Raw genomic sequence first — 12,530 nt, forward strand, 5'->3', positions numbered from 1 at the left:
TTGCGTTAATAAGAGAGAGAGAGAGAGAGAGAGAGACAACACTTGCTAGTATTGTGCGGTATCGTCCTCTAAGCAAATTTATATAATTAAAACTGTAATATCCATCTAGGTTATAGAATATATTATCAGTGTTGTAATATATACTTTTAAGTTTACCAATTATAAATTGGAGAGTAAGTATTTCTTAATTGAACAAAACATTATTTTAATAGTAGGTAGGTACCTACCCAAATATTATTTAACAAATAAGTTGATGTTAATAACAAGCATTTATTATTGATTATTCCTACACAAGACATATGTTTTGATTAACTTTGGCTTACAAACAGTTACTTTTATATACTTTGAAATTTTAACAATTGTTAGTAGAAACTTTATTACTTTAGTAAATATATTATACATAATTTATACATAGGTATATACTTAAGTAAAAAAAAAAAAAACTAAAAAATTGTCATGGTTATTAATAATTTGAATATTATTACTCAATCTATAATATTAGTAAGAGTCATCGATTTTTAATACATAATTATTTCAGTTGAAATATTATTAATTGAAATATTGTACAATATCTGAATCAGTGATAATTCGAATATTATTAAGTAAGAATGTATACAAATTTACGTTTTTAAAATCATAATAAAATTCATTTTTGTTATTTGTGACTATATTATTTACTATAGAACACATTTTTAAATATGTATTGTATTATTTTTTACTTATTCCATAATCTTTGATATTAATGAAATAAATAAATAAAATTCAACACAAAAATACAAAACATTCAAAATAGCAAATGTATTCTGGTATTGTCTAACGAAGTCAAATAATATTTAATTTGAATTTTCCACGTTTTACCTTAGACGAAAAATAGTTTTTATTGATTTTATTGGAGTCAAATGTATATATTACTATACTTAATTTATTTTTATTTTTTTAATATCGCTGTTTACTATAGGATAAATTCCATCACCACCGAGTTAATGTAAAACCATCGCATTTTTAAGCAAACTACTTGTACCAACAAGATAAGAAGTACACCGAAACAAATTTAAATAAAATATATGTTTATTTTGAGCTTATTAAAAAAAATTAAATGACACAGCAATAGTTTTTAATCGTCTTTATACATAGAATATAGGTGTACATAAAACAATAAGAATTATGTTATATTAAATTGTGCTCTCGCAGCTGTATTCGTAATATCATCTCTATCATGATATGGAAATTTTACGTTTGAACCTCAATAATGCATATTCATAATCAAATTACAAATTATAATATTATTCTAAAACGAAATATCGATCGGATTATCTTATGCTTGAACTGATAAACTCTTTAACGCGTTGTATTTTTGATTATTTTCATATAAGTACAACTATGATTGTTTTTATTTTATTTATGTTACATAAAGCTTTGGGTTTTGATGATGACAATATTCATTTAAATAAAATTAGCTTTACATTTTTTTCTGTAACCAAAATATTTTTGTAAAACATTAAACAAGTATTAATTTTATCCAAATTACAACGATCTCCCCTAAACTCTGCCCGTTAAAAAAATTATGTATAATATGATGTATTTAGAAACTCTATACTTAGAAATAAAAAAATATATATATATATACAACATGATATAATACAGTTGATCAGTATTATTTTATGGTTAGAATTATATATATAATATTATAATTGTGCATTGATTTTATTACGTATATCAATTATTCTTTTAGTATTTGCTGCTTTAACCATCAGTTGTTAGATTTATCTTTAAATATCAACCACAAAGTTATTAGTTCGCATTACATTATTTACACTAGATTAATTTTTATAAGTAAGTTTATTTTTTAAACAAAGGATTGATTTATTGAAATTTAAAAATTATTCAATTGTTCCATACAAATTTCTGGTTTTTTAAGTTCTTTTCTTACATCTGTAAAAATTAGACGGTGAATGGTGTTTGACTTTCATCATTCTAAACTATACGATAAACATACTGGAGGTTCAATGTTTGATATTAAATATTCTTCGTTTGATCAATGTTGTGCCTGTTAAGTGTGATTTCTTACTAATTTTTTATACTAATATAAGATATTATCCATTATATAATTTTAAGTATTTTATTTATCATGAGTTGTTCATTTTTAAATAGATTTATAGTGTATCAATATTTCTGCGTATGACAAAGTATTTAGCTGTATTGGTGCTGTTTATGATTTTTGAACTTCTATTTTCAGCATCTTGCATTTAGCATTATCTTTTATAAAACAATGTTCCGATGTCTATATGAAACGTACTTTTATTGAATTGTTAAATAAAGGTACTGATTGTTTAAGATGAAAGATCGGTTAATACTTTACTTTTAAAATTGAATAATATAGCATTAAGTTAGTTGAAAGATTATTTTAAAGATGTCGATTTTTATTTTACCAGTCATTATGGCTGAACTCCTAATAAAGGCTACATACTACTCAGTTGTGTAGATGCTTCTCAAGCGTGGATCTAGAAATCAAAAATGAGGGGTCTAGAAATTTAAAAAAAAATATAACTTTTATTTTAATACTTAATAAATGATATGTAGATAACATTTGATAAGATTGTTAACAATTGTATTTATATTTTAAATAAATACATCATATTATTCAAAATTTCAAAAGAAGAATGAAGTATCTTAGCCCTTTTTCCTTGGATTTACGTATATAGATACATATAGCTATGAGTGTTTAATTTAAATTTGTTTTGTATTTAGATAAAAAAAAAAAAAATATAAAATAAAGTGACCTTCACTGGTTTCAGTTTTTGGTGTATCAGCATTTTGGGGAGGTTCAACGTAGTGTTATATAGTTCATTATTGAACACATTAAAATTAAAATTAGTTACACATCTAACTATTGTGTTATACATCATGTTAAATATTTTTGAAAAGTTTGGTAAAAGTTTCTACAGCAAATTGGACAATAGTTAAGTTTTGATCTAATAAGATATTTATCTATTTAAGAGGCACATGTCTAGTTAAAAATTCAAATAACTCAGAAGGTTCGTTTAAACTATTTCTTTAGTTTGACTTTATCACAAAAGGAAAGTGTATTTTTAATTTTTTATACCTCATTTATATTTTAGGAAATCCGGGTTTAGGACAGGTTTACTACTGTTTGAATTCAAATGTTGACCAATTGTTTGAACTGTTTTATCTGGTTCAGTGAATAGCTTTGATCAAAACAGCCGAGATTAATTTTAACATTTTTACTTAATTTAAAAATTTTAGTCGCTAATTTTTATCTTACTGGTCAATATGAAGTGTGTCAACGTTTTTAAATTAATTTTTTTATTAAATATTTTACTACCACATTTTATAATTTTAAATCAATACGGACTTGAAAATCATTTGTTTTTTGTTTAAATATTCAATTTTCACATGAAATTCATTTTTGATATTTTCATAAAGTAATTCAAGATCAATTTAGTATGAAAAACCATCTAGTATATTTTAAATATGCATAAAATATGGCTTAAAATTAGTTTATTATTTTTAAAATTATTTATAGTAAGCAATAATGGTATGTTACCCAATTAATTATATTTTATTTACAAGGTTACATCTAAATAACAAAAATCTCTTAGTATAATTTGTTATATTAAATGTGAATATACTTTATAATAATTTTTTTTTTTTTTAAATTACAATAAGAACAGTTTATGCGGAATCTTCAATTAGAAGATATTAAATTTTTAAGCTTTTTGACCAAAACTATAATTTTCAATAACTTATAAATAAAAATCAAATATTTTAAGAAAAGAAAAAAAAGACGAAGTATTTTAAAAATTTTACCATGTCTATGCCTAGAAAATGTTAATTTAAAAATTTAGTAAATGTATTTTCAGGAGTCTATGGTTATTTGTTTTTGAATAAGAACAAAATAAAGAAATTAGTTCTTCAATTTCTTTTTGTTTTCAATTATTGAGAAGAATACTGAGAATTACTTTGACTCTCCTTCGCACCACCATCAAATTCAAATAAAATAAAATTTATCATCGTTCAAGCCAAAGATTGAACCACTTTTACTGTACTGCTCCAAATGGTAAAGATATATCATATAAACAACACAATCACGCATGATTGTAAATCCAATACATTTAAAGTTTCAATCAAATATTATTTAGGATGATCACGAAATGGTATAATTATTATCATTCGTTTTAAATGAATGTTTTTCGTATGCTATGTTGACGATATTCTAATAAAAACTATTAACAATGTCTACTATAGTAAAATTGAATATAATTTATATGGCTTATTCTCTATTTCCAAAATTAATATTTACTTTTAATCAAACATATAGTTTAGTTTGATGACAGTTTGTTTCATTTAGTGCGATTTCCAAAATACTGTATGAATATTTGTTTATTAAGTAAATAAATTATATATATTACAGATTTCAAAATAGCTAAACAGTTTTTTACGAATAAAAATATTCAAAATGCTTACAAAAAGTACAATTTAAAAAACAAGATTTAATACAATTTACGTAAATGTAAACAGCTTTATTTTAAAATATATACACCACCACAACTTAGCCAAACTTTATAAATAAATATATTTTTACTTTTAATTATTGCACTATTTATTTTTTCAATTATTGTATCTACATTTTATTTTTCATATACCTAATATAACTAATATGTCTAATAAAAAAAATAAAAAAAATATGCCCAATTTAATGCATTTTAAAACAAAATATTCTAAATCATTCTAAATTTTACTCTACACTAAACGTGATAATTGACTTATATGAAGTAAATGAGAATTTTTAACACAGAATGTAGTACCTATTATTCAGATGTATACCCTTCACTGCTGTAACATAATTCACACGTCATATAAGCATGAGTAAATGTAGATAACTTCGTCAAAACTGACAGGTTATAATATCGATTGTTATAATTATAGATCTTGATACTAATAATCTATCTCACAATTTATCCATCAATGATTATGCGAAAACCTTATCCAAAACATTAAATTTTTAGATTAAACAATTTTAGGATTAATTTTTTTTTTAATTATATCTTTAATAGAACATTTATTTTACATTAACAATTATCATATTGATAAAGTATACATTTTTTGATTTGTATTAGTTTCAGTTTTATTTTTTACATTACCCAACTATCGTAAATCTTATGATAATATGTATGAGTTTATAATAAATATTTGTCAAAATTTATTAAAATTAGAATTTTTTTTTTTTAATATCAAACTTATATGGTTTAAATAAGCGTTTGTAAAGTAACGAGTAAGAATATTATATAGTTTACGTTTTATACATAGCTGTGGTTAAGTCAAAACAATTAATCGTTTATGGTTTATATTTTAACGATGTCTCAGAGTTTCCTACCAGCCACTAACAGTTAATAGATAAATATAAAATATTCTTTTGAAAAATAAATATGTATAAAACTACTTTTATTACACGTAATAAGACGTACTCATTATAAATGCGTAATTAGTATTTTATTATCTTCAACCGTAAAATAACATAAACATAATATCTCAAATTATACTGAAATAAAATTTGTTCATAAATAAAAGTACGTTGTGTTTAATTTTTGAAGTAACATTTCATAAGTGTGAAAATAAATCGCATTTAACAGTCAAATATAATCAAATCAATAATAAAGTAACAAGTTTTTTTTTTTTTTTTAATGTTATGAAAAAAAATTATTATGTTTTTGTTTAGATATTGACGATATTGTATTTATATCATTTTTCTTTTCGTATTCAAATTAAATATTCAATATTACTTTAATATATAACATTGCTAATTTAAATTATCAAGTTAATAATTTTAGAGAATTGTAATAAAATTTTAATATTTTATGTTTCCCAAATTGAAAAATTTATAATTGTGTAGTATGTTTTTGAAAAATCTGTAAACATTTTCTATGATAATTATGATTTTTTTAATTTCTTTATTTTAATTTTATCGACCATATATAGCACTACAATAATTGTATTTTGTAATTTTCTGTACAAAAGATCGTAGTTTGTACTTTGTGCACATTATTTAAGTGTGTTATGTGATAATAAATCATAAAATTATTAGTTTCTTCGGTATTACTTAATGTAATTAAACATATTATAGTCTTTATAATATATTTTAGCCTTATGCATATATATATATAATATATATATATATATATATATACATCAGGAAAAAAACATACTATTTGAGTATATATAAAAGAATAAAATAACATAAATTAAACTGTACGAGATTCACGGAGTGATTAATATGTCAAATTTTTAATAGTTTTAAGATAGTAAATGAAACTGCGTTATCTGATGGAAATCGTTTTTGCTATAATATTACGAACTTTCCGGAATATATAATATATAATATGTATACATACACATTGTAATCATACATATAGGCGGACGCAATGAAATATCTGTGTTCGATGTAAGATTTGATCAATATTATATATTTTTTTTTAAATCAATTGATTTAATTTTTAATTCAAAATTTAAATACAAAGTTAAATCCAATTTAGTAAATGTTTGATTGTTTTGCGAATTTTCATATAGTATTTATTATACCTATCTAATTATAAGCAATAATTTTCTTTTTTAAACTTTTCTTTACTTCTAAATTTTCACAATAATTACAACATTTTGGTCAAAACATCTTACCATATAAATGTTAACGCATTATATAATCGGGTTTCAGTGTTCTATCATTAATCATTATACATTATAGCAATATATTATTATTTATTGATTACCATCATATTATGCCAATGATAAATTTAAGTCTAAATTTAATAATTATTATAGTTGTTAATTAGATTGAAAAAAATGGTAAATTATATAAAAAATGTATAAATTCTAAATCTAAAATATTTAAAACAAGCGTTTTATGGTCTTGTTTATACTTATTTATGCTTATTATCAGATTTATAGCGACCAACTTTTTATGCTCTTTTAAACGGTTTTTAAAGATGGGAAATAACTTAAATAAATTGAATTTTTCTTTATAAAAAATAGAATTAGAGGAAGTCTTTCATTATTTATAATTTTTATAATAATAATTAATAGTTTATAATTTTCATAATTCGGAACGTTTGATGTAACTGTCTATAATAATATAATAATTTTAATTTAACCAAAAATTAAATATCGAATACAATTTACTAATTTTATAATACCATTATACTGTAATAATGTAATATAAAATAAATCAGTGTGAAAAATAAATTTGATTAATATATTTAAAAATAATTATGCACAATACAGTCTTATAGTATTTATTTTTTATTTTTTTTATATATATTATATTTTAACTATTAAATTAGAGTCATGAATTTATCACATTATTATAGTGGTCACATTTTGTTTTTATATCTCACGCCATTTAGTATTGGTTATTGTCAACCAAAAGTTACTGCAACCCAATTTCAAGCTATACATAACATAATATTCTATGCCAACAACATTAACTCTTTATCGATACAATTCATATAATAATATTAATTACACTGTAGATTTTGTAATCGTTATATTAATTTTTTCGTCTGCAGCCAAAAAAGATTAAGTCAAATTTTTGAGATTTTGATGTATTTTATTTCTAGTAAATTTAATAAGATCTATTTTTTCATAAAAACATATTAAGTATAGTACTGTTCCTTTTCAATTAATAACAGTCGGTATTAAAATAGTTAAGTAGATAAATATATTATGAATTTAATAAATAAAATCTAAATATAATTTATGATCATAAAACGTTAAGGTAACTTAAATAGTAAAATGTGTTAATTTAGATACAAGTATAATTGATATTTTATGGTAAATAAAGATTATTTTATATATAATTATTAAAAATTACGTTTTAAGTTAATAATGGATACAATTATCATAGATAAGAAAGAATTAAGTTTTGAGCGAAATGGATTAAATCACACCGTAGAATTATGACTGATAATTAAGTCACTTTAAATTAAATCAAATTAACAAACATTTTTGACGTTTATACAAATGAAATATTGAAATTATATATTCTAATAAATTCTAAAATCATACACCATAAAAAAAATTAAAACTATATTAAAATCTCTATCAACAATGAATTATCTTTTAATAACTATACTTAAAATCTTGATTTTTTTTTACTTAATCTTTTTTGTATTTTTTTACGTTTAATAGTTAATAGGCATTTAAAAAGATTTACAATGAACATTGAACATCTAATAACACTATAAAATGATGAATTTACTTCCTGTTTTGTATAATAGATACTCTAGAAATTATAATTGAACCTCAACCTTTTTTGAAAAATATATAATGATACACTCCAAAAGTCTGAACACATTTAAATATTTAAAAAAATATATTATATGACTGCTGACTGGACATGATTAGCATCTCTGCAACTTCCATCACAGTTGCACATATTTAAACCAAATGTAAGTAATAATTTAACTAAACGTGTATCAATAGACATAGAAAACAGTTTAATAACTCTGTTATTATATTGGTAAATTATAAATTTATATATAAAAAAAAAAAAAAAATACAAAAATACTTACGATGATTGGGCATATTATTTTACAGTTTCTGTTACGGTTCTCTATTATTTTGGCTGCATCCGAGTTCCGTCCCATATATAAAAATTGAAATTAAAGGTATACTAGTTCCGTCCCAGCTTTTTTTAATGAACATACTAATTCCGTCCCAGGTTTTTCTTAATGGATAATATACTAATTCTGTCTTGCATCAAGTCTTTTAGAAATAAAGATGATATTTATTTCAGTTATTGCACCAAATAATCGAATTTAACAATATCCTATTATATAGAAATAAAGATAATATTATTTTCAGTTATCGCACTAAATAATTGAATTTAACAATATCATATCACATAGAAATAAAGATAATATATAATAAGATTTTAGTTAACGAAACAAAATAAACTTTTCAGTCGTTATTTGTGCGTTTACGTGTCATTTAATATAACTATTAAATATGGATACTATGTACAGTGAAAAAGGTAAAATGTTAATTATTAAAAATGAATTTAAATTTTGTTTTCATAAAGAATTGAATAATAATATTGAACGCTGGAAGTGTATTCAAAAACAATGTAAAGCATATATAAAAATTGGTAAGATAACTAAATTTATAATAATTAAGTTTTTATAATAAGGCATATAGGTACTTAAAATAATTTTTTACATTAGGAAAAAATAAAGGAATTGTCTTTGAAAATTTAAATCACAGCCATGATAGAACTGATGAAACTAATTTAAATCGTCAAAAGCTTAATAATAAATTAAAAAGAAAAGCTGTTGATGATATTTGTGAAAAACCAGCAAAACTTATTCATAAAGAACTTTCTAATCATGATGTTAATACAATTACCTCTAATGATATAGACTTAATTAGAAAAAATATTCACCGTGCAAGGTCTTCCATATTATCAATGTTACCCACATCCATTGAAGACGTTCATGAATTATTGAAAAAAACGACGATATATACAAATAATGACGAAAATTTTTTAATTATAAATGATCCAATTACACACATTATTATGTTTACTTGCAATACAAACTTATCTCATTTAAGTAAAATTAGTACTATTTATGTTGATGGAACCTTTAAATGTTGCCCAAAACAATTCACACAATTTTTTACTATTCATGGATTAAAAGATTCAAATAATTATATTCCATTAGTATTTTTTTTACTGCCAGACAAAACTAAAAACACGTATGAACATGCTTTTAAATTTTTAAGAACAGAATTTGATAATCTCCAGTTAAAATTTACACCAAAAACTATTTATGCAGATTTTGAAAAGGCTATACATAATGCCGTATATGCAGTTTGGCCAGAAATAGACTTAAGAGGATGTCGATTTCACTTAGGTCAATCATGGTGGCGTAAAATTCAAGATCTAAAATTGTCCACTTTTTATAGGAATAAAAATTCTGAGATTGGTAGATTTTTAAAGTATATATTTGGATTGCCATTTTTAACACCAGATGAAGTAGGTGATTTTTTTGCGTCCGAAATGATGGGAATCAAACCAGTTGATAGAAAAATAGACTTATTTCTAGATTACTTGGTCGATAATTATATTTCACCTGAATCTACTTTTCCACCTCGTATCTGGGCTGAATTTTCGCATAGTACTTTCCGTACCACAAATAACTGTGAATCATTTCATTCTAAATTCAATGGAATGTTTTATCATGCCCACCCAAATATTTATCAATTTATAGAAGCTTTAAAATATATACAACAAGATTCCTATATCAAATTAAGAAGTACCATAAAACGAAGGAACCCTATATTAGCTAAAGAAGATTTTATTAAAGAAAAAATGTATAAATATAGTTCAGGTCAAATATCACGATTGGAATTTGTAAAAGAAATATCCTTTAAATTCAATCCAATTTCAAATTTTTAAAAATGTATTATATTTTTATTTTGACTATTTAAAAATAGTATATTTATTTTTATATTACAATATGCCTGTTTGACTAACTAACTGTTTAATATTTATTGATTTTTATTATTTATATTATTACGATTAATTATAATTAAATTATGAAGATGTACTCTAATATTATGAATACCTATATTTTTTTGTAAATATTTTATAACAACAATATTATACATATTATATTTTATTATTATTTTAATTCTTCTTTTTTTTTTAACCGGGACGGAATTGGTATGTGTCTTTTTTTTAACCGGGACGGAATTGGTATGTGTCATTTTTTTAACCGGGACGGAATTGGTATAAAAAAAAGGTTCTCGGGACGGAACTCAGATGCAACCATTATTTTATACTCATCAGGCTTATATGTTGGTAATTGCCAAGATACCTATACGGCGTAAAGAGCTCATTACAACGTCCTTGGTGGTTATCCTCATATGTTTCCCTGGATGCACTTCAATGGCACTATAGAGGTGATAGAAATTCGCAGAACCGTAAAACGAGATGTTCAAAAATCGTACTACCACACCGCTCACAAAACAAGCAATATTGCTGCTGAGACAGCTGTGAAGCGGTTTTGGATGCATAAGTATAATAGTACTGACACAGTCTTAGGCTGTTGTACACGTAACAGGGTTGTTTTGTGTCGTTGGCGTCTGTACCCATGTCAACTGAAGTTATTTCGGCTTTATCTGTGCATTGTCCGGGTCGGTATCTGCTGCTATTTGGGTTGTTAGAGCGGATTGCAGCGCGAGCGCAGTATTATAATATTTTATAGTTAAGGGGGTTATCAATGAAGGGGGAAGGGGTGGATCTTACTCGTTGTGTATAATATGTAAATGTATACGTATGTGTGAGTGTGTGTTTGTGTGTGCGCATGTTGGAATACCTCTAGAGAGGATTTCCTGCTGTGATAATTGGTCGTGTTTTGTTGTCTGTGCGTTTATCTCAGAATAATAACTGTTACTTGGCAAAACGATGCTTACACGGCGAATGACTGATTGATAACCTTGATAAAATATTACTATTATATTGTGTATTTTGAACACAACGCGGTATCTTCTATTATACTATTCATAATGCCATGATGTATATATAATATATATATATATATATATATATATTATATATATATATATCATGGAACAATTATTATTAAAATATCAACACACACACACTCTCAACCTAACCATATACAAACTGTAGGGACGCGAGACGTCTTCTATACATTACCAGATAAAGCGACAGCATGGCGTATCATCGGTTTAACATGTTTGTGTATAGATATTTTATGTTGTACTACACAATTTTGTACACATTCAGGTTGATTGAACCTTACTACATGTAGAAAAGTTTGTTTGTTAGCATAAACGATAGATTTTTAAAATACGCACTCATAATAATTAATAGAAATGAAGTCATGGAGTCATCTTGCGAGTTTTAAAGTCTCAGGAGTTCAGCAAAATACAAACATGTGTAGCTACTAGCTGGAATTAATCTGTTGGAATTATATTGTCATGATGAAATTTAAATTCTCGGTGAAGTGATAATAAATTATTAATATTATGGGTAATTTTACTTGTATTTTACATTTGTTTGAAGTTAATCATTTTAAAAAGTAGAACAAATACTTTAATTTTCAATATTTTGAGAGGTTTCTGGATAGAAAATAGGATTGCGTTTTAAATAAAAATACGGGTAAACGGGAATTTTTACGCAACACCGATTTTCGACATAATCAATATTATTTTATGGCTGTAATTCAAAAATGAATTACCGTGGATAGATATTTTACATTTTCAATACTTATATTACTATTTTCTAAAGATAACAATATTACATATTATTATAAATTATTTGTAAGTATTTTTCGTTTCGTTTTTTTTTTTTTTGCGTCCCTATAAATACTTAAACAGGTAAATCACTGATGACTTCGTAGTCGATATAAAATGTTTTTGGTAAAAATGTTCAGTTAAATTAACCATTAACTAATGAAATCATTAATTACCTTAATAGTATTAATAAATTA

At 23.6% G+C, this 12,530-nt stretch overlaps 1 protein-coding gene across 1 annotated transcript; it reads left to right on the top strand.

The window, feature by feature from the left end:
* Positions 1–9,018: 9,018 nt before the first annotated feature.
* LOC112601630 lies at positions 9,019–10,468 on the top strand. The gene is made up of 2 exons (XM_025349339.1): positions 9,019–9,043; positions 9,750–10,468. Exons 1-2 carry the CDS (start codon positions 9,019–9,021, stop codon positions 10,466–10,468), a joined length of 744 nt encoding a protein of 247 aa, XP_025205124.1.
* The last annotated feature ends 2,062 nt before the right edge of the window (positions 10,469–12,530 follow it).

The sequence above is a fragment of the Melanaphis sacchari genome, unplaced genomic scaffold (assembly GCF_002803265.2).
Source record: "Melanaphis sacchari strain LSU unplaced genomic scaffold, SCAv2.0 Contig7_pilon_pilon, whole genome shotgun sequence".
Lineage (NCBI taxonomy): Eukaryota > Metazoa > Arthropoda > Insecta > Hemiptera > Aphididae > Melanaphis > Melanaphis sacchari.

Excerpts from the sequence above, each read along its gene's own strand:
- LOC112601630 (XM_025349339.1), top strand. The coding sequence starts at position 9,019 with ATGGATACTATGTACAGTGAAAAAG. Across the intron at positions 9,044-9,749 it reads TACTATGTACAGTGAAAAAG|ACAAAACTAAAAACACGTAT; the intron begins GTAAAATGTTAA and ends TTTTACTGCCAG.